Genomic DNA, 20,383 nt, shown 5'->3' on the forward strand with positions numbered 1-20,383 from the left:
AAGACCTAGTCGACGAACATGATATTCTCCACTGTTGAGTGGAGAGTGAGATCTGACTCTCACACGAACTCTGGTGCCCCTTTTTCTGACCACGTCCCCTGGATGGGGAGGCCTGGCGGCACTCAGAGGAAGGATAGCAAGCTACCAAGAAGAGACTTGATATTCTAAGAGCATATATAGGGGGAGGAGGTCTCCCTTAATCACAGACATAGGGGAGGGGAGAAGGGGGGAAGTAGGAGGGAGGGAGGAATGGGAGGAAACAGGGGAAGAGCTAACAATCGAGATGTAATATGAATAAATTAATAATAATAAAAAAAGAAAGTTATACCAGCACATAAATGTTCTTAAAACAACAACAACATGTGTATGGGTGGGTGTAGCTCATTGGATTGTGCTTGTGAGAAGCCCTGGACTTGATCTCCAGCACCATAAAACAAAAAACAAACAAGTGAAAGCCCCTCAGAATCCAAACTTCACCTCACCCACCGCACTGACTTCCATCCCTTCCTCTCTGCCAATGCAGAGTGAGACTTCACTACTGTTTGCCAGTTCATCGATTTATTCTTCCTGGGGCACACCCTATTTTCTGTCTTCCTGCCATGTCCCTTATCTCCAGATCTTGTTTCTTATTCGTATCAGCCATTGGTCGTCAACCCTGTAAGCACATCGGAATCATTTTGGGGGAGCTTCATAAAGCCTAATTTTAGAAATTTTTAAAATTATGTGCATGTGTTGTGCATGTGAGGGGGGTGCCTGAAGGAGCTAGAAGGTGTCAGATCCCCTTGAGCTGCAGGTGGCTGTGAGCTGCCGCTACCTGGAATAAGTGCCAGGACCTAAACTCAGGTCCCCTGTGAGAGCCTTTAGCTGCTATCTTCAGCTTCTAGAATTTTTTTAAACTGAATTTTTATAATTTTTTTTAGTGTTAAAAATAGCAGAGTTTATTGTGACATTTTTCACACTTACGTAACATTGGGCTTTGCTCACACTCACCCTGACACTGCCCTCTCCCACCTGCTCTCCCTCTTCTTGTTGGCCCATCCTCGCCCCAGATGATCCCCAGGGCCTCTTTTGTGCCATGTGTATTTATATACGTTTGTATGGTTAAATATAGGTTCTCCAGATAAGAGAACATTTTTAAATATTTTGTCTTTTTCCCTCCTCCCATTACTTTCTCCTCTCTCCCATAGGAGCCTCAGTGTCCTCATCTTCATCCTCTTCCTCTTTGTCAGCCTCCTGCTCCCCACTTTCCTCTTTAGCAGCCCCCTTGGCAGATGCGCCTCTTCCATTTTCTGCCTCCTCCACAACTTCCTTCTTCTTCAAGTCCGTGGTGGTGCTGTCGGAGCTGGTCCACTGCCCCGTCAGGCATGGCGGGGCACACTGGTGCCACTGCCCCGTCTGGCATGGTGGGACACACCAGTGGTCCGATGAGCGGTGGTGGCTGCAGTGATGCAGAGATGGCTTTTCCCAGCAGCCACTGGGGGCTTACGATGTTCTCTTCTTGCCACAGACTAATGCAAGCTCTTTCTTTGGCGCTGGCTCTTCTCCTGCCTGAGCAACTCTTTCTGGTATTGTCTGGTCCTTGAGTATGAACTATGCCTCTTAATTCCCAAAGGGATTAAGAATCCTTCCTGCCCAGGTAAGTAAAGATAAAAACAGTAGTAAACTTGGGCCGGGGAGACGGTTCAGAGTTAAGAGCACTGGGCGTCCTTCCGGGGAATTGAGTTCCATTTCCGGCGCCTGCACAGAGGCCTACAGCCACCCGTAAATTCCCTTTCAGATGGTCCAAAACTCTCTCTTCTGGCCTCTGCAGGCAGGAGATACACAAGTGATACATAGACAAATGTGCACACAAAACATTCACACACACACAAGAATTGTGTGTGTGTAATTTTAAAATATGCATAGGGAGAGACGTACAGCATCCTAAATTTTTTAAAGATATCAACTTACTGTCTGTTTTGAAATAATGAAAGGAATTTGGTGTCTCTTTTTTGCGACTACTTAAAATATGTATTTAGCTAACTCAGGGCATCCAGCCCCAAGATCTGCCTGTCTTACTGTACTGCTTTGGTCCCCCCCCCCCCTCCAGTGTTTCATATTATTGAAACCTGCTCTGGTTTCCAGTTCACTGTGCATTGCTTGTGTTCTTGGGGTATGTGTGTGTGTGGGGGGGGCGTGGTTCTTACTTATTTTGTTGGAGACCAGGTTCTCTCCACATAGATAGTGCCTGGATCAATGTAAAGATTCCATAAGAGCAAGCAGTGAATGCAGGCTCTTGCCGAACAGGTAGAACCAAGCTGCCATCTCCAGGCACATTGGTCGTTTCTCACTGTCAGCTTGGCTGGATTTAGAATCACCTAGGAGGGTGTAAGGATATGGCCAGAGGAGATTAAAGAGGGAAGACCCTCCGTGAATCAAGGCACCACCATCTCGTGAGCTGGGGCCCCAGGCTGAATAAAAAGGAGAGTGAGCCGAGTGCTTTCCCTGGATTCCTGGGCGCGTCTTGCCGTCACTGATTCCATGCCCTGCACTGTGAGCTAAGGCACATCTTTCCTTCCTGCAATTGCTTTTGCTGGGGAACTTTTGTCATGGCGGCCAGGATCTCCTTGAGATTCCTCTGCAGGTTGCTGTCCCTGTGGGGTGGGAAGGAAGAAGGAGGTCTCGGCTGCCAAGAGGGGAGGTGGCAGGTGGGTGGTTTGGTGCGGGGGGAGGGGGTCACAGAAGCTAATGTTTACTTTCAGGTTGCTACCTCTACATCTTCAGTAAAGTTTCTTCGGCTCAAGATCTGTGTGTCTTGCTGTCTGAGGAATGGAGGATGAGCCATGCATCCCTGCTTTGCGTAGGAGCTGAACTGGCTTTGGTCAGTGTGGAGAAATGGTTGGACGTCTAGGCAAGCTTGTGTGTGTGTGCTTCTAGCCTTGGGGATCTCAGGGACTTCGTTTCTGGGACTGTAGAAGGCAGGGGCTCGTGAACAGCTGAAGAAGTTAGTCACATCAGTTGCAAAATTAACAAACTGTTTAGCAACCAGGCATGCAATGTGTCCTATGGGGCAGCAGTCTTCCTCTGAACAGTGAATGACTGCCTGGCTTGCTTACCAGTGTGTCTCTGGGTGCCTGGCACTGGGTGGGTGCTTAATAAATATTTGTTGTGTGAATGAATTGGTATTGCATGTGTTCGTGTTTCTGGGTTAAAGGTTAGAAGGGTCTGCGGACAGGTGATGAACTGGAGGAAAAGTTCAGGTCCTGGGAGTGACAGAATCTGTTAGCAGAGAAGTCAAATGTGCTCGGATGAACCGGGAGGATGTCGACCCCAGCTCCAGGCACCCAGAACGTCATCAGGCTACCACCCCACCAAAGAGCCACACAGAGAGCCCTGCCACACAGTGGCTGGCCGTACTGAGGGGCTGTGGACGATGGAGGCATTCCCTCAAGACTTCTGTTCATTTCTGGGGTGCTATGCCCTACACAATAGACTTAAAGGAAGCACCCAGACCCCAGTTGTTTGTGCATTGTACTTGGCTTGGCACTTGCTGGCCAGGGGCTGAGATAGCCTCATACTTCTGGAGGACATGTTACCACTGACACCTTGGAGAGAGGTGGCAGCTGACAGGCCTGCTTACCACAGTCCCTGGTTCTTTGGGGAGACATGAAGTCCCCCAAACAAGAGCCTGAGTGCAAGCCTCCTGAGAACCTATGTCCGTTGGTCATTGTACCCTCCTCCCTGCAGACCCACATCTTTCCTACCGCCAAGGTCCTAAGTTCTGGTCTCCAGTGATTTAACACCTAGAAATATTTCAGTTCCTTGTGTCACAGCAGCGTCACTCTGGGTCCTGGCCTTCCCTTTCTTGTGCCCTAGTGATGTCAGTAGAGCAGGAAGTTGGCATTTGACTCAAGGTTGCAAGGCCTAGAACTCCACTGGTGAAGGGCCAGTCAACCAGAACTTTCTTAGAGTCCAGTTCTTTTCTAAATTATTTTTCTAAATTTGGAAATTATATGATTACACCATTTCCACTCACCTTTTCTCCTTCCAAAACCATCCCACGTACCCCCTCTGCTCTCTTCCAAATACATAACCTCTTTTTTCATTGTTGCTACATATATGTGTCTACATGTATATTTAAGTAGGTTGTGTTTATGTATTTAGTAACACATGCATACATACACATACATATATTAATAAATACATAAAGACAACCTGCTCAGGTCACACAGTGTTACTTGTATGTACGTGTTCAGGGCTAACCGTTTGGCATTAGATAACCAGGTGTTGTGCTTGTTCTTGGAGAAGGCCACTTCTGTTCTCACCTTCCCTTAGTTACCTGTAGCTCTTGGTCCAGGCTTGAGGCCTCGTACGTGCTCTTCTGCCCACATTTTCATGCTTATTAATGTTATCCTCATTCAGGGTATATTTAGGCGAGTCATGCTGGTGAGACTTTGTGGGTATAGCTTCTGACGTTTCTAGGAGACAGCATCTTACAGCAAACACCTGACTGCATCTTTCTGCCCCTCTTCCACAATGATCCCTGGGTCTTAGGCTGAGGGAAAATATTTTCTTTGTAACAGGAGCAGGAGTTCTGAGTGGGACATGGTGGGGGGGGGGCTGTAAATTCATGCTGTTGTAGCCCTTCACGTAGCATTTTACCATTATTTTCATTCTTAAAAATCCATAGTGAGTTTGTTTGAACACCTGCTGATTGAAACATTGAGCTAGATACTTGGTGACACATTGACCTTGAGAGGTGCACCTTTCACGGCCCCCACACCCCCTGCCCCGGCTTACTTACAAAAATCAAAGGTTGATTGGTGGTAGGGATACGAGTTTTAGATGTTTACAAAAGGACTTACATACGGAGCAGAACTGATTTCTGACTAAACTGTACAGGCAACTGCTGCCAGAGGTGAGAACTGACAGAAAATATCAGAAAAGCCGCCCCAAATCCAGAAATCAGAGCTTGAAGTAGAATTTTGCTAAGCTCACAAGAGTCAAGATGGCTGTGTAGGCAGGAGGAGTGGGATGCGTCCAGTCAGGTGTGGTGGCAGATGGCAGGTCAGAAGGTGAAGGGGACTGCCTGACTTAGGCTTTCGGGTGGACCCTGAGCACCTGGCTGGGGACTTTGTGCACTTAGAGCTGGGGACGATGCTGTGCATTCTGGACAAAGTCCATACCAAACCCAGCTCCCCGGTGGAGGGCCAGCCAAAACCAACACGGTGCAACAGGGAAGAGGCAAAGGTCTGTGTGTGCGTGTGCATATGTGCTCACATGTTTTAAGAGCAACACACGTTCAGGATGGCGCAAGCCACCTTGATGCTCTTTGACTTGGAACAGACACAGTTGTTAATGTGTCCACAAGTACACGATTGCTGCTGTGACTCCAGTGGGAAAAACCTCCTGCAGCTGGCTGCAACACTGGGGTGGTCTTGAGGCTAAGGCAGGCTACTGCCCTCTTCTCCTAGCAGTCCACAAGAGGACCACTTCCCTCAGCACGCCTGAGCCTGAGCACCTTCCAATGGGGCAGTTGTATTCTGTGGCTATTTGCGGACTGTTTATTCTTTCTTTCTCTTTCTTTTCTTATTTCCTTCCATCCTTTCTTCCTTTTTTTTTTGGTGGGGGAGCGTGGTCTTACTATGTAACCTACTAGCCTCAAAATCACTCTGTAGCCCAGGCTGGCCTTGAACTCACTGCAGCGCCCCTGCTCAGCCTCCTAAACACTGGAGTCACAGGCCACTGCACATGCCTTCTCATGGATGTTTCCTTCCAGGCTCTTCTTGGACTCAGGCTTAGTCTCCTCCTGTACTCAGTGCATAGCCTCATGAGGAGTTTACTAGACCAACCATCTGAGGTAAAATTAGTTGTCTGAGGAGTTTTGATGTACAATGGAATCAACAGTGCTCGCTTCCTGGGATATGGAGTGTTCAGTGTCACCCACACGAGGAGCCACAGAACCCTGAGGATCCTCCCTCGGTCAGCAGTTTCCTCTTCAGGCCTGGAGCGATCTCATCCTCTGGCTGCTGTTTGCTGGGGTCTCGCTGTCTATATTGCTAGGGTTTCCTGATGGGCACATGTGATCTCGCTCCTGAAAATCGAGCCCACTCCCCAATTTCCTCTTCTTTCCAGTTCCTCTGAGCACTTACCATCTACAAATTATTCTTTGTGATATTTTCTTTCAGGTGATGCCATCCCAGGTCACGCGGTCCTGGGTTGTGTGGGAAAGGCAGCTGAGCGAGCCGTGAGTCGGCCGCACTTCTCCTCTCCCTAGGCTTCTGCCTCAGCTCCTGCCTCCAGGTTCCTCCCTTGGACTCCTGTCCTGACTTCCCTCCAAAGATGGGCTGCGCCCTGGAAGCGTAAGACGAAATGAATCCTTTTGTCCCTCGGCTGCTTCTGGTCACAGTGTTTTGTCATAGCCACAGAAACACACTAAGGACACCACCTGTCCTGGATGGTGCACATACAAGATGGCGAGATACTGCATAAGGCAAAGGGTCTCTACCTGCTGCCATTTTGCTGATTACTTTGTGTGAGCTGCAAATAAACATTTGCCAGATTAAGATGTTGAGACCCTGTAGGTGACTTAGCGCCTTAGCATGCTATAGTCTACCTCCTCAACTTCGGCAAACTGCAGGAGGAAGACAGTGCCTCCCTCAGGATCTAGCCTAGAGGAATGTGGCAGTGATGACCCGAGGCATTGGAGGACTACAACAGCCTGATACCCAGCTTGAACCCACGACCTTTGTTACCACCGAGTTACATCCTCAGCCCTGTTCTGTTACCGCAGGAAAATACTGCTGCTGCTTCCTGAAGTGCTTGATTGAGGGAATGGCTTGGACGTACAGTGCCAGGAAGCAAACATGTGCATTCCAGAGGTGGAGATATGGGCTTCTCCCTGATGCTGGCTCAGCTCTTGGCCTGGCACCTCGTATGGCCCATGGTAAGGGTGCCACTGTGACATTGAGGCCCCGCGCCCTCTGGCATGTGAAGGGCATATCCCACCAGAAGGCGATCAGGTCAGGGACAACCTGGAAGTTGGAAGTGGGTGAAGATCCCCATTGCATGTGAGGTTGCTGGGTTCTTCAATAAAAAAGACAGGAGGCTCAGTGCAATTGGAATCTCAGAGAAGCAGTGAGCGCTGTAATATAGACGTGTCGCATGTGGTGTTCAGGGCTCAGCTGTGTGGCCGACACGCTCGTCCTTTAGCTGAGACCCAGGCTTCCGTGTTTGCTGGCAATGTGAGTTACAAGAGGACCTGTGGTCTCTCACTGGAGACATTGCCCACACAAAAGACAGGTGCGACACGGTGGTCACAAACATAAATACACACGGACCACTGAGCAACACCAGCTGACGGGGACATGGTTTTCTGAGCAAATGACAGGAAAACGAAAGTCAGTGGAAGATTTGCAGGGGAGAGGCAGCTTCGGCCAAAGGCAATGATTTTAGGTCCCTCCATTTCTACCCCCACACCCAGTCTAGATGAAGAGGGAAGTGCTGGCTTCCCGCTACCGTCTTTGACACAGCAGCGGGTGCTTAGGAGTCTGGCTTTCTTTTCTGTTCAAGCTCATTGGTTCCCATGTTTACCCAGGAAGTGTGTCAAGGGCTCTGCTGACATCATGAGCCTCTCTCAGCCCGGAAACAAAACTTAAAAAGGAGAGCTTAGATCTTACAAAATCCACAGCCTTCTGGAAAACCCACAGCACAAACCATGAGCCTGGGGAAGTCCATGTAAAGCAGCAAGTGGTGAGAGGGAGGACACAGCAGAGGAGAGGTGTGACCCTGAACACGGATCACGCTCCCTCCGCAGATCTGTCTTCTGCCACAGCTGATCATACCACTGAAATGTGAAAACACGCAGAAGCACAGAGAGACAGAGGCCTTTATGCCACACCTCCATCTCCTCTCTGAGGACCTCCGCCTTTGCTCGAGTTGAGTTGGTTTTGTGTATGTTTGTCCCTGCTCCAGCAGCTAACAGGACCTCACAAGCAGTCCCAAAAGTTATTAAACAAAACAAAACAAAACAAAAACAACCTCAGAGAATAAAACCAGGCAGAGACTCAGCAGCCCTGTGAGTATGGAGTCTCCAGAAAAGAGAGGTCCCCTCTGCTGCTCAGACACGCCAGGTCAGAGAGAGTTCGACCTTGTTTCAGCCTTTCTCGTTTGGTTCTGTTTATATGATCTCTTGAAAACCATAAAACCAACATTTGTCATGGTCACACTTGTCCTTCTCCTTCTGAGCTTGTAAACATTCCCAGCCCTGCATCTACCCTTTGCCTGGTCCTGTCCCGGAAGGCCGGAAGCTAAGGCCTTCCCCTTAGCCCTGTTCCCAGGGAGACCTTCCTGGTGGCCTTTCTGCCCTTTGGTTCAGTCTGGAAGGACTGTTGGAGCATGAGGAACATGGTTTTGGGGTCCCTGTTGGCAGCTGGCTGGGATGGGTGTGCGGTTTTGCCCCCTGCGATGGCTGCGGGCCCGAGCATGGCATTTGAAGGACACAGTCCCGGACCACTTCGGGATGGACTCTGCATGGTTCCCACTACAGAAGATGGCTTCCGTGCACACCACAGTGTTTGACATCACCCAGCTCGTGAGCACCAATCCCCTCCCCGCAGAACATGACTCTTACTTTCCCTCTCTCCTCCCTCCTCTTGCTCTACCTGAGGTTTTAAGCTATTGCCCTAAGTTTCCAGTTCCGAGAACAGAGCTCCCTAGGGTTGAGATATCTTCAGTGTTCCCCACCCTCTCTAGAGAGCTCTTAAAACCGATGATTTCCAGGGGCTGGAAGGGTGGTTCAGGGATTAGTGCACATCGAGTTTTGCAGAACACCCAGCTCCGTTCCCAGCACCCATGCTGGGCAGATCACAGCTGCCTGTAACTCCAGCTGCAGGAGATCTTGCCACCCTCTTACATGCATACATACACATAATTGAAAATTAAAAAAAAAAATCAATCTTAGAAAGATAAAACAAGAACAATAACAAAACCATCGCCCATCTTCAAACTGTTGAGTCTTGGAGCGAGGCCTGGGTTGGCCCTTGAGTGGTGTGATATTTTCAGTTCATCAAGTAACTCTAGCAGGGTAGCCTCGGTGAGAACCAGTGCAACCTAACTCCTTTAGTCACAGGTGATCAAAGCAGCCCTTGGAGGGGCTTGGCCAGGGCCTCTCTCTGGGTGCTGGTGACTGAACCCTGGGCCCGTGCATGCTAAGCGCATGTTCTGCCACTGCCCTACCCTCTGGGTCCTAACTTTCCAAGATTGGAGCAGCCGGGCGGAGCCAGGGCAAGTCTGTGCATAGACCTGTTCGCAGCCACTGGCATGAGGTGCTCAGTGCTACAGGGTGCTGCTTCCAGACAGCCCAGGCGTACCCCTCTCCTTCCTCCTCAGACCCAGGGGGTTTCCTTGTCCACACTCAGCCCTTCATGACAGGCTAGATATTGGGGGCCTGAGCTTGTCTCCTGCGGGCCTTCATGGGTCATATTCAGACTCAAAGTCCTGTGGGCAGCCTTCTGTAGTGTGGGCAGCAGGTCTCCAGGTGCCAGTGGCTTATGTATGCTGCACCATGCTGTCCCTTCCCCAGCTACACAGAGCTGCCAGAGTGGCTACGTGCTGCCCTTCAGAAAAGTGTCCAGCTGTCCCCTTAATGAGACTGGGCCAGACACAGCCAGCTCTGCGTGGGGAGTCCATGGTCAGAGTTCAAAGGGGTAGGCTTAGCTCCCGAGAGCCTAATTCCCCGAAGTCAACAGCTGAACGGAGAGTAGGCTGAAGGGTCTGTGTGACAGTGGGCCAGTGATTGGCTGCAGGACACTGAGGATGTTGGAGAGGATGGACATGACAGGAGGATGGACATGACAGGAGTGTACAGTCATAGTCCAGGTCCTCTGGGAGCCAGCTAGGGGCCAGCATGTGTCACTTCACTTCCCCCAACACCCACCCCAGGTTCCCAGTTTCCTTGGACTGAACCTTTAACAATGGTGAGCCATTCGGAAGAGAGAGAGAGAAAGAGAGAGAGAGAGAGAGAGAGAGAGAGGAGAGGAGAGTTGAGACTCAGAGAGTAGCACAGGAGCCTGATGTCAAGGCAGCCATCCTCCTCTGTCCTTCGGGGTGGGGGTGGGCCTTCTCAGCTAGATGCCTGCCTAGTCACCTGCTCTGTCTTCCTTCTCCCTTGCCTGCCCCTGACCTCATGAGCTCCTAGCTGGTGCAGGGGACCACAAGGCACATAACTGGCAGTGACTTGTTATGTGTGAGAAACGGACAGTCGGGAAACCTGATGGTGTCTGTGATGTGACCACAGCAGCATCACCCAGGAGCCGCAGCCAACATGAGTGCTCCCAGCATGAGTGCTCCCAGCATGAGGTTGGAAACGAAGAGGAGAGGTGTGTGTGTGTGTGTGTGTGTGTGTGTGTGTGTGTGTGTGTGTGTGTGTGTGTGTGTGTATGTTTTACAGAGGACAACCTTGGATGCTATTTTTTTTAGGTACAATTTACCTTGCCTTTTGAGATGCGTCTTTCACTGATCCGTGAACTCTCTGATCCAGCTGGGCTGGCCGGCAAGCCACCTCTTTCCGTCTTTTCAGTGCTGGGGATTACCAATGTGTCCTACCATGCCTGGCTTTCTTTTTAAACCATATGTTCTTAGGACCCAACATAGGCCTTCATTCTTGTATGGCAAGAACTTTTCTGACTGAGTCATCTTTCCGAGTTCTAAAGACCATTTTTGACCAACTGGATTTTTTTTTAAAAATTTTTTGTTTGTTTGGTTTGGTTTTTTTGTTTTGTTTTGTTTTGTTTTAGACAGGGTTTCTCTGTGTAGCCTTGGCTGTCTTGGACTCACTTTGTAGACCAGGCTGGCCTCCAATTCACAGAGATCTGCCTGCCTCTTCCTCCCGAGTGCTGGGATTAAAGGCGTGTGCCACCACACCCAGCAACCACCAGTAGGCACAGGACACCTGAGGACCAGAGCATCAGCAAGGGTGGAGGGTTCTCAGGCCACATGGCAAATCATTGAAAATGGGTCTTTTTATCGTAGAAGTAAGACCAGCCAAGTGTCTGTGCTGTGCTGGGTGTTGAATGGGTTATTTCATGGGAGGAGCCCCAGGCCCTCTGAAGGCACAGGAAGTGTTAACTATGGTTATTGTAGACTGATCTCCTGACTTCTCCCACACCTCAGGATCAAGCCAGCATGCATGGCTGGCCTCTAGGCAACCAGTCAGCTTGGGCAGATGACAGTGCAAAGAAGAGAGGCTGTGGAGCAGTCACCCTGTGACAGGCAGGGCTCACAGTCTTGTTCTGTAACTGTCCCTACAGGGAATGCCTCTCATCTGTGCTTAGCAACTTACAAAGACCCCACCCTCTCCCCTCCCCCCACTCCTGTGCCCTGACTACTGTCTGGGTAACTGGTGTGCAGGCCCCCCACCCTACTCCGGTGTCCTCACCACTGTCTGGATAACTAGTATGCAGGCCCCCTCCCCCAACTCCTGTGCCCTGACCACTGTCTGGATAACTGGTGTGCAGGCCCCCTCCCCCGCCCCACTCCTATGTCCTCACCACTGTCTGGATAACTGGTGTGCAAGCCCCCTCCCCCAACTCCTGTTCCCTGATCACTGTCTGGATAACTGGTGGGCAGGCCCCACCCCGCCCCACTCCTATGTTCTCACCACTGTCTGGATAACTGGTGTGTAGGTGCCCACCCCCCATTCCTGTGCCCTGACCACTGTCTAGATAACTGGTGGGCAGGGCCACGCTAGGGTTAGTCACATTGTAAACTCCCAGAGACATTGCTAAAGCCCATCCTGCCTGACAGACAAGGATTCAGCCGTGACTCATTGTACCCCAGTGCTGCCGTGCCTACTCACCAGGTCCTCTGTGACCTGGCATCCCAATGTCAGACCCGGAATTGTAGGCGTTTGTTCTAATCTTCCTCTTCCTTTCTTCCCTCTCTTACGGTTAGTTATTCATCCATTAGATCCTAGCTGGTCTCCCTGGCAACCTGCATGGTTGGAGCCCAACAGATGGATACTAGGGACATGGACTTCCAGTGTCACTCATCAGACTCATTGCCAAGGGAGCCCGAGGAGCAGGCAAACGAGATGGCATGCTTATCAATATAGTGTCACTCTGGCCATCTGGAGTAGGTGTTTCAAAAAAGAGTCCCCTCCCCCACCCCTTGCCACCTGCAATGCAGAACATTCATGTGGAGTGACCTCTTCTGGTGACCACACTCCTGGGCATCATGGCCTCTGAGGACATGTGAACCAGGCCTGGGAGTCTCAGAAAATGGAATGAACCATTTTCACATCAACATGAATCTGTTGTACCAACATCAGGCTTCATCCTACAAGGTGCCAAGTGCTTGGAGAAAAGTAATGAACAAAGTAGGCAGGGACCTGTGTCTTCAGACACAGTGCCCTCATGGTGGACACCAAATAAATATGCCCAATAAGGAAATCCGGGCCCGAGGCCGTAGCTCAGTCAGCAGAGTGCTTGCCTAGCATGCGTGGGCCCCCGAACTTGATCCCAGCACCATGTGAACAGGGAGTGTTCCTGTACGCCGTGCGTGGCTGCAATCCCATCACATGGGAGGTGGAGCAGGAAGAGCAGATGTTCAGGTCATCCTCAGCTACAGATCAAGTTCAAGGCCAGCTTAGGCTACATGTGACCTTGAGTAAATTACGTAGTTGGGCAAAAGGCAGTGCTGATTTAAAAAAAATGTTTTAAAAGAGAAAAGTTAGGAACCTATCTGCAACATAGAGCAGGTAAGGCTGGGAGCAGACACCAGACAGGGAGGCTGGTTGTAATTTTAAATATGGCAGTCAGAGAAAGCCTTGTTCGGGACTTGGAGGAAAGGCTACAAAATGACCTAGCAGTTTGCAGATGTCAAAGGCTTGAGCCCAGCAAGCCACTGGAGCCGCTGGGGCAAAGCTTACCCACCAGAAACAGACCTGGCAGTGTGGAGGCAGGGCAGGGGTGCGGGGATAGGGACTGAGTTCTGACCACAGAACTGAGCTCTCCCTGGTTTGGGCCTTGAGAGGGAGGGATCCTGGCAGGACTCAGCACCTGAGACCCCAGAGACCTCCATGTTTGGCTTGGACTGTGGATCAGCATGGAGCCTGATGCAGTGTGGGCCAGAGCCGTCCAGCTAGGAGGGCAACTGGTAGGAGCTTGGGGTGTGGTTAGTTTTGGACACAGAACCAGCAGAATTTGCTGATTGGCAGTCTCTGGTCTGGATGCAAAAAAATCAAAACCAAAACAACTAAACAAACAAAACAAAACAACAACCACACTGTCCAGGATAACTTCAACTTCCTGAGTTCTGTGAGGCCAGGCTCCAGGGCAGACAACCCCCTGAGGCAGGAGCTGACAGGCAGGGTCAGAGCAAGGCAGGCATAGAGAGGAGCTGAGGCATTCAGGCCACACCCCGGCTGTCCAGTAGCCCCAGTCAGACACTCATGGAGCTCTGGGCTCTGGTGTTCTAAAGCCTGAACCAGGTGACCTGGGTTCTGGGGTGATACAAATCCCGAAGAGGGACGACTCTTGGAGGGCTGCATAAGCAGCTTCTAGAACATTCCTGTGTGGGAGGCCTTTGCAGAGAAGCTGATGTTTGCCTCCTCTGAAGCCAAACCTGGGACCTGCCCCAGCTTGCAAAGGCTGAGACACCATGGAATGCTTACTTACCTACCTGGGCTTCTGGGCTCAGAAAGGTGTGTGTGGAGGGGAGGAGGGAGGGGAGTTTGTAGGCCCAGCCACTCAGAGTGAGGCCCATCCCATATTCCTCCCCTCCTCTGGGGTTGGGGCTGCCACTCCTAAGCTTTTCAGCAGGCTGAGCTAATTATTATTGAACCCTTTGTCACATCCTCTCGTGAAAGGGGGAATTTCCGGATGTCTGGACTTAGAGAAACATACCAAGAGCTCGGTGTGTTCTCAAAGTGCCAGAGGTGACCCTTCTCTGTCAGACTGATGGGGGTTTCTCTGTGCCCCTGCAGGAAAATGAAGGAAGCTGTGTGTACTCACCCCATCCCCCAACTCTCCCCACTCCCCACACTGCCCCCCACCACCACAGAGTTAACCAGACTCCATCAGAGTGTTGCCCTACCCCCTTGCTGAGCCTAGGCCTCTAACCACCTCCTTGAACAGTTGCTAACTGCAGTATCCCTCCATCTGAGCTTGAGGTAAGTTTGAAGCTTGGGGCAAGACCTGTCCAGTTCAGTTCACAGAACCTTTTACTTTTCCTTTAAGGGATCTTGGGCATGCCCCTGCCATTTAGAGGAAACCTTGGCAGACTGGAATAGGGCTTGTAGAGTCCAGGTTACAGCTGGGGATGTAGCTCAGTGGTGAGTGCTGGACTAGCATGCCCTGGGGTCCATGCCCAGCATGACAGAAACTGGGCATGGTGGTGCATACCTGTAATCCCTGCGCTTGGGAGGTGGAGGCAGGAGGACCAGAAAAATCAAGATCATCTTTGGCTTTTTAATGGCTTTGAGGATAGCCTAGGGTATGTGAAACCCAACCGCAGGGAGAAAAAGTCTCCTTCAAATTGTGATATTGAGGCAAGAGAGTTCCAAAACAGTGTCAGTGTCTTTAGGGCCAGGACAGGAACTGTGACCTTCCAGGTCTGCTGAGATGCCCTCTGACCTGACTTGGGAGGGGAAATGCCCTTGACCAACCGTTCTTCCTGGTCTGTTTCTGCACTTACAGTGGCTACAGCCCATGAGACCCCACAAAGGGGCTGGCCAGTATCTGGGGAAGCCTGTCTTGGCTTTCCCAGCCCAGCTACACCTCAGCCTTCTCCTACCTGTGGTCAGGTCTGTTTTCTGGCCCTGCAGGCAGGCATTCCTGCCCAGGAGGGTGGGGTTCAGTAGCAGCTGGGACAGTGACTCACAGGCAGTTACCTGTCCAGGGCTCATTGCCAGCCCTGCCAAGGGAGCTTGAGGTTCAGGATGCAGGCTTCTCTGTCAGCTTCTGTGGGAGAATGGGCTTTGTCCACTTCCTGAGCCTTTTAAGGACCCCCCCAAACTTCCCAGGAACTCGGGATTTTCCACATTTTTCCTTTGGGAATGGGGCTGGTGTGCTTTCCAAGGTTCTGAATATTTGGGTCTCACACTGTCCAACCCAGTGGCATACCCAAACCCTAACAGTCCACAGTCTGCCGTGTGTCCCCAGTCTGGTTGGTCTTCTGTCCAGGGTGGTCTGGGACTTAAGAGTAAGCTGGTGCATACAAGACTTGGAAAGGTGCCAGCTCTAGTGACTGAGCCCTTCCCTACCCCAGGGACAACCCCTCTCTCTATCTCGAAAGCCCTTGCTCCTGCCTGTTTCCAGGACCTTCCAGACACCCAAGGACAGGCAGCCTCCAAGACCAACCCACTTGCCTAGTCCTGTCCTGAGGGTGGGGGTGCGGTGACGTCAGATAGGCGTGGCGGCTTTCAGATTCCTGAGGCCGCCCTGTAGTGGGGCTACACCCAGCCAGTGAGTCTCCAGAGGTGAGGCTGTTGTTTAAAACCGGGGAGCCAAGAGAGGGGACCCCCACATCCCCAAGGAGCTCTCTGAGAGGGATCTGGAGAAAGGCAGGGGAGCGTAGGAGTTCAGGGTAGGTTTCTTGCCTTACCTATTCTGTGGCGGGGATGGAGAAGGGCTGAGGTGAGGCCCGAGTGCAGGGCTCATGGTCTCCTCAGGAGCTCACATGAGTACACTTGGCTGCTTGAATTGCTTTTCAAGGCTGATAAGCACTTGGCGGCTTAGAGGAAAGCAGCTAAAATCTGGGTTTAGCACAAAGGCAGGAGGGACGGTCAGGTTGGACTCAGTCTCATTCTTGGTGGGTTGTCACCTGGAACAGCAGGGCAGAGGGTACTGGAGGAAAAAATCAGAGATGCTTCCTGTCTTTGGTGGCCCTGAGTCCTCAGGCCGCGTCCCCCAGGTTGAGCTCCTGACTGCTCTGGGAAAGGACTTTGAAGCACGGGAGTATAAAATGGCAGAAAGGCTGCCCGGCTCCCCTCTGCCTGCCCGCCGCCCCCAGCTTTCCTAAGCTGCTTTGGGTGTCACTGGACAGACCTGAGTCCTGCCCCAAGTGGAGGAAGGGTGGTGCCTGCCTCAGAGGGAGGTGGTATGCTGTCTCCTACACTGCTGCCCGCTGCTTTCAGCATCCCTGCTTATAACTGGAGACATTTTGAGTTGTTTTTGGTACAGATGAAGTCTTCTTCCATTTTTCTTAAAACTGTCAGGCCCACCTCTCCCCACAGCACCCCACACTTTCCCACAGCCCCTCACCTCTCCCCACAGCACCCCACACTTCCTCACAGCCCCTCACCTCTTCCCATGGCACCCCGCCTGTCTTCTTAGGACCCCTCTTCTTTCCCTAGCATTCATTCCTGCAACCTGGTTAGCCTAGAACTGTGTCCACCACAGCTTCAGCCTCACGGCGGCCCTGTAATCCTGGAGACCCTGCATGTGCCTTTGGCTTGTAGGCTGGCCTGGGTCGAAGCCCTGAGAGAGCCCCGTGGGTCTCCACTACCTGGGACAGGGGTCCTATGTTGTTGCCTTTGGCTGCAAATGCACGCACTGCTCAGAAATGCCTTTGTGAGGACTTGGGCTGAGGGAGGATTTGGTAGTCTAGCACAGAGGGAGGGGGGGGCTTGACTACCCAGGACTCTTTGCTTTGTTCTAGGTGACCTTTCTGGGGACCTGCACTGGCCCATGATGACAGCACTTTTAGTCCTGTGCTTGGGTAAGTGTTCCTACCCCATCTTCATGCTGTCACTGCAGAAGAGAGCTGACCAAAGGTGTGGGTACCTCCTGCACCCCCAACTCTGTGTTTCAGGCGGAGGGGGCTTCTCTGCCTCTCTGAGAAGGCTCCTCATGTCTTCTTGTCCTGGCCCGAGGGTGTTGTGTGGCTTCCTACCACTTATTCCTCATCCTCTCACTCTCAAGCTTGTTCCAGAGCCACTGTGGCTGGAGTTCTCTGTTTTCCTGGAAGTCATGGCTGCTTGCTTGCAGGTAGTGCCTGGATTGGCAGCTGTGCAGACCAAGTAGAAATAACATGCGCTCTCTCGCCATTCTTCCAATGGCTCAGCCAACGGCCTCCTCGGGGCTGTGGACTCAGGACACTGCACAGGCACGAACGGTTGTCACAGTGTTTACATGGCCCAGTGTGTGTCTCCAGACCGACTCCAAAGCCACATATACAGATGGCACCGGTCATGCCTTACAATCACTGCTGGTTAGGGAAGCTTCTCCTCCTCTTCCCTTTCTTTTTTCTTTAACTAAAAAAGTAGTTTGGCAATTCCATACATGTGTATGGTCCCATGTGACCCAGGCTGGCCTTGAATTCTTTATATAGCTGAGGATAACCTTGAACTCTTGAACCCATTGCCTCTGGCTCCTGAATTCTGGGATTACAGGTATACCTCACCACCTGGTTCGTGAAGTACCGAGGGCCTAACCCAGGACATCACGCACGCTGGGCAAACACTCTGTTGGCTGTGCTACAATCCTCTCCATTTAAAGATTGGGTTATAGGACATGAAACCAGCCCCTTCACCTCCCTGAGCCAGTACTACAGTCATATTGACACCAGTGAAGAGAGGGCCCTGTTTTGCTGATGTCAGCTCCACAGAGGGAAAATTGGAGTAACCAGCTGGGATCTCTTCTTTTGGACCCACCCCAACGTTCCCCTGTATTTCCAGCCTTGCCTGGCCTCTTGTATGCCCAACAAGCCTGCTCCCGAGGGGCCTGTTATCCACCTGTTGGGGACTTGCTCATTGGAAGGACTCAGCTTCTCCGAGCCTCGTCTACCTGTGGACTGACTAAGCCCGAGACCTACTGTACCCAGTATGGACAGGTAGGTCTTCCTCCCAAAGCCTCCAGGACAGGAGGGGGTGGGACAGAATGGGGTCACAGGATAAAGTGTAGGAGGCACGGGTAAATGACTGTGCTTTGGGACAGGGCAGGAGAGTTTAAGTCCGGATCCCTGCTTCCAAGGAGTTTAGAAGTGTGCAGAATTAACAGGACTGCTCTGTTGTAAGGGTCTCTGGGCTTGGGTGAATGCTGGCCTCTTCAGTCTTGGCAATGGGAAAATGGGTGCATAGCAACCTCTCAGTTGTGTGGAGTCTAGTGTGACCTCTGGTAAAGCGTGCGAGCTGTGGACAGTGGTCCGAACAATATTAGAATCCCTCTGTTGCCATTATGTCTGGGTCAGTGTGAGTGGAGTAACAGGAGGATGCACAGCCACAGGCTAATGTAGACCTGTGCTCTCCCCTGGGTGAAGGGGAAGTGCGTCTGTCCGTCCTGGTGGCCGACGTTTACCAGCTTGGCCAATGGGAAGCACTGTGGATTGATTAATGGCTGAAGAAAGGGTAGAGACTCTGCTGACAGTGGGGAAGAGCAGAGTAGGCCACCCCTCACTGCCTCCAGTGTGCTAGATACTGAGGCCTGTCAGGTAACCAGCTTTTTCTTTTCTTCCCAGTGTCTTTATTTAATAATATACATAGTGGTTATTAGTATAGACTAATTATGTCAGTCACTCACTCTCTCTAGCAACCTTTCTTTTGTATTTTTATTTTCTAACATTTTCATATATGTACTGTATCTTGAGTGTGTTCTCTGCAGCCCTTTCCTTTCACACTCCCTTTTTCTTGGCCATCATTCCCCCACATTTGTCCCTATTCTCCCCCTAGATAACTTCATTTCTACGTTAATTTAATATATATATTAACCCACAGGGTTAATATATATATAACCCACAGGGTTATATATAAATTCCAGGAACCACAAATGAGAGAAAACATCTGATATTGATCTTTCCAAGACTGGCTTAGTTCACTTAATATAGCTCCAGTTTTATCCATTTCCCCCTAATGGTGTAACTTCATTCTTTTTATAGCTAGAAAATCTTGCCTCATTTTCCTTATGCATTCCCTCTGTTGCTGGACACCCAGGTTGGACCCACAACTCAGCTGCTGTGAATAGTGAGACAGTAAACACTGATGGGCAGGTGTCTCTGATGGGTTGGCTTAGTGTCCGTCAGGCAAACACCCAGGGTGGTATGTCTGGGTGATGTGGTGGGTCTTCTGTTAGATCTTTGAGAAGCTCCATGCTCACTTCTGTATGGACTAGTTCGCATTCCCACCAACAGTGTGCTAAGGGTTCCTGTTTGTCCATTTCCTTACCAGCACTTCTTGTTTGAATTCATCTTTGCTTTTTCTTTAAGAATTTCATACAATATATTTTGGTCATATTCTTTCCCCTCCGGATCCTGCCTTTCTTCCTAATTCCCCTCCATATTCCAGACTCATATTCCTTATCTCCTTAGAATAACCTAAAATCTAAACTAAACAGAAGACAAGAAATCACACAAAAAACATAGAGTTGGATTGCATTGCCCAGTTACTTCTCTGCGTAAGATGTGCCCTGCAGTTTGGTTGATATACCCAAAGTCATATCATTGAAGACAAGTGAATTTTCCTCTCCCAGCAGCTATCAGCTGGTTAGGGCAGGGCTTTGTGTGACTTGGATGGATTTTCTCCAGCTGCAACCAGCGCATGTCGCGTGCATGCTGGGCATGACCCCTGTGAGGTCATATGTGCATCAAGCTTGCTGTATCTAGAAAACGCCATTTGCTTGAAGTTCTTCATCACTCTGGCTCTTGCAGTGTTTCTGCTCCTCTTCGGCACAGATTCCAGAGCCTTGAGGAGAAAGGTGTGATAGGGGTATCCCCCTCAGGGCCCCGCCTCAGGCCCATGCACTCCAAAGTCCCTTACTCCCTGCTCTTTGGGTCTCTATGTTAATTATCTTCTGCTTCAGGAGGAAGCTGGTAAGGGGGCGGGGCAGGAGCTGTACATGGATCTACGTGCCACCAGGAGTCATTTTATTGCTTTTTCTTTCTTTTTAGCAGAATAATAGTTTCCCCCTAAGGCTCTTGGTCACTTTTGTGGTGTCATCTGGGCTCCCTCATGGGATGAGCCTTAAGCCAAATGAAAGCGTGGCTGGTTACTCCTATACCAATGTGCCCCAATGCACTGGTGGGCAGGTATCTTGCAGGCAGGTTTGTAGCTGGGTGAGCATATCATTTTTCTCCTGCAACCAGAACTGCGAATGTCAGGATGGGTAAAGCTTCCAGTTGAACGCCAGCTCTATTTCTCTCTGTCTGATGACATAAATATCTTCACCAATAGGGTCTTCTTGTCAGGTGGTGAAGGGTCACCGATAGCATTCGCAACGGCCCCTAACACTTGAGGGGCAGTCCACAGGACCCCTTAGGAAGGGCCACCAATAGCATTTGCAATGGCCCCTAACACTTGAGGGGCAGTCCACAGGGCCCCTTAGGCCAACCATTCAAAAAGAGGTAACTCACTCCTTTGCTGGGCATATGATGTCTAGAAAGAACGCTGCATCTGACTCACCATGTTCACTGG

At 50.9% G+C, this 20,383-nt stretch overlaps 1 protein-coding gene across 1 annotated transcript in view; it reads left to right on the forward strand.

Annotated features, from left to right (window-relative positions):
• The first annotated feature begins 15,400 nt into the window (after nt 1-15,400).
• Nucleotides 15,401-20,383, forward strand: part of Lamb3 (laminin subunit beta 3) — a 42,836-nt gene continuing 37,853 nt past the window's right edge. The window contains exons 1-3 of the mRNA XM_051148169.1: nt 15,401-15,564; nt 16,639-16,698; nt 17,657-17,811. Coding sequence (XP_051004126.1) covers nt 16,668-16,698; nt 17,657-17,811 — 186 coding nt within the window. The 5' untranslated portion in view covers nt 15,401-15,564; nt 16,639-16,667. The remainder of the gene's footprint in view (nt 15,565-16,638; nt 16,699-17,656; nt 17,812-20,383) is intronic.

Source organism: Acomys russatus, chromosome 6 (genome assembly GCF_903995435.1).
Source record: "Acomys russatus chromosome 6, mAcoRus1.1, whole genome shotgun sequence".
NCBI lineage: Eukaryota > Metazoa > Chordata > Mammalia > Rodentia > Muridae > Acomys > Acomys russatus.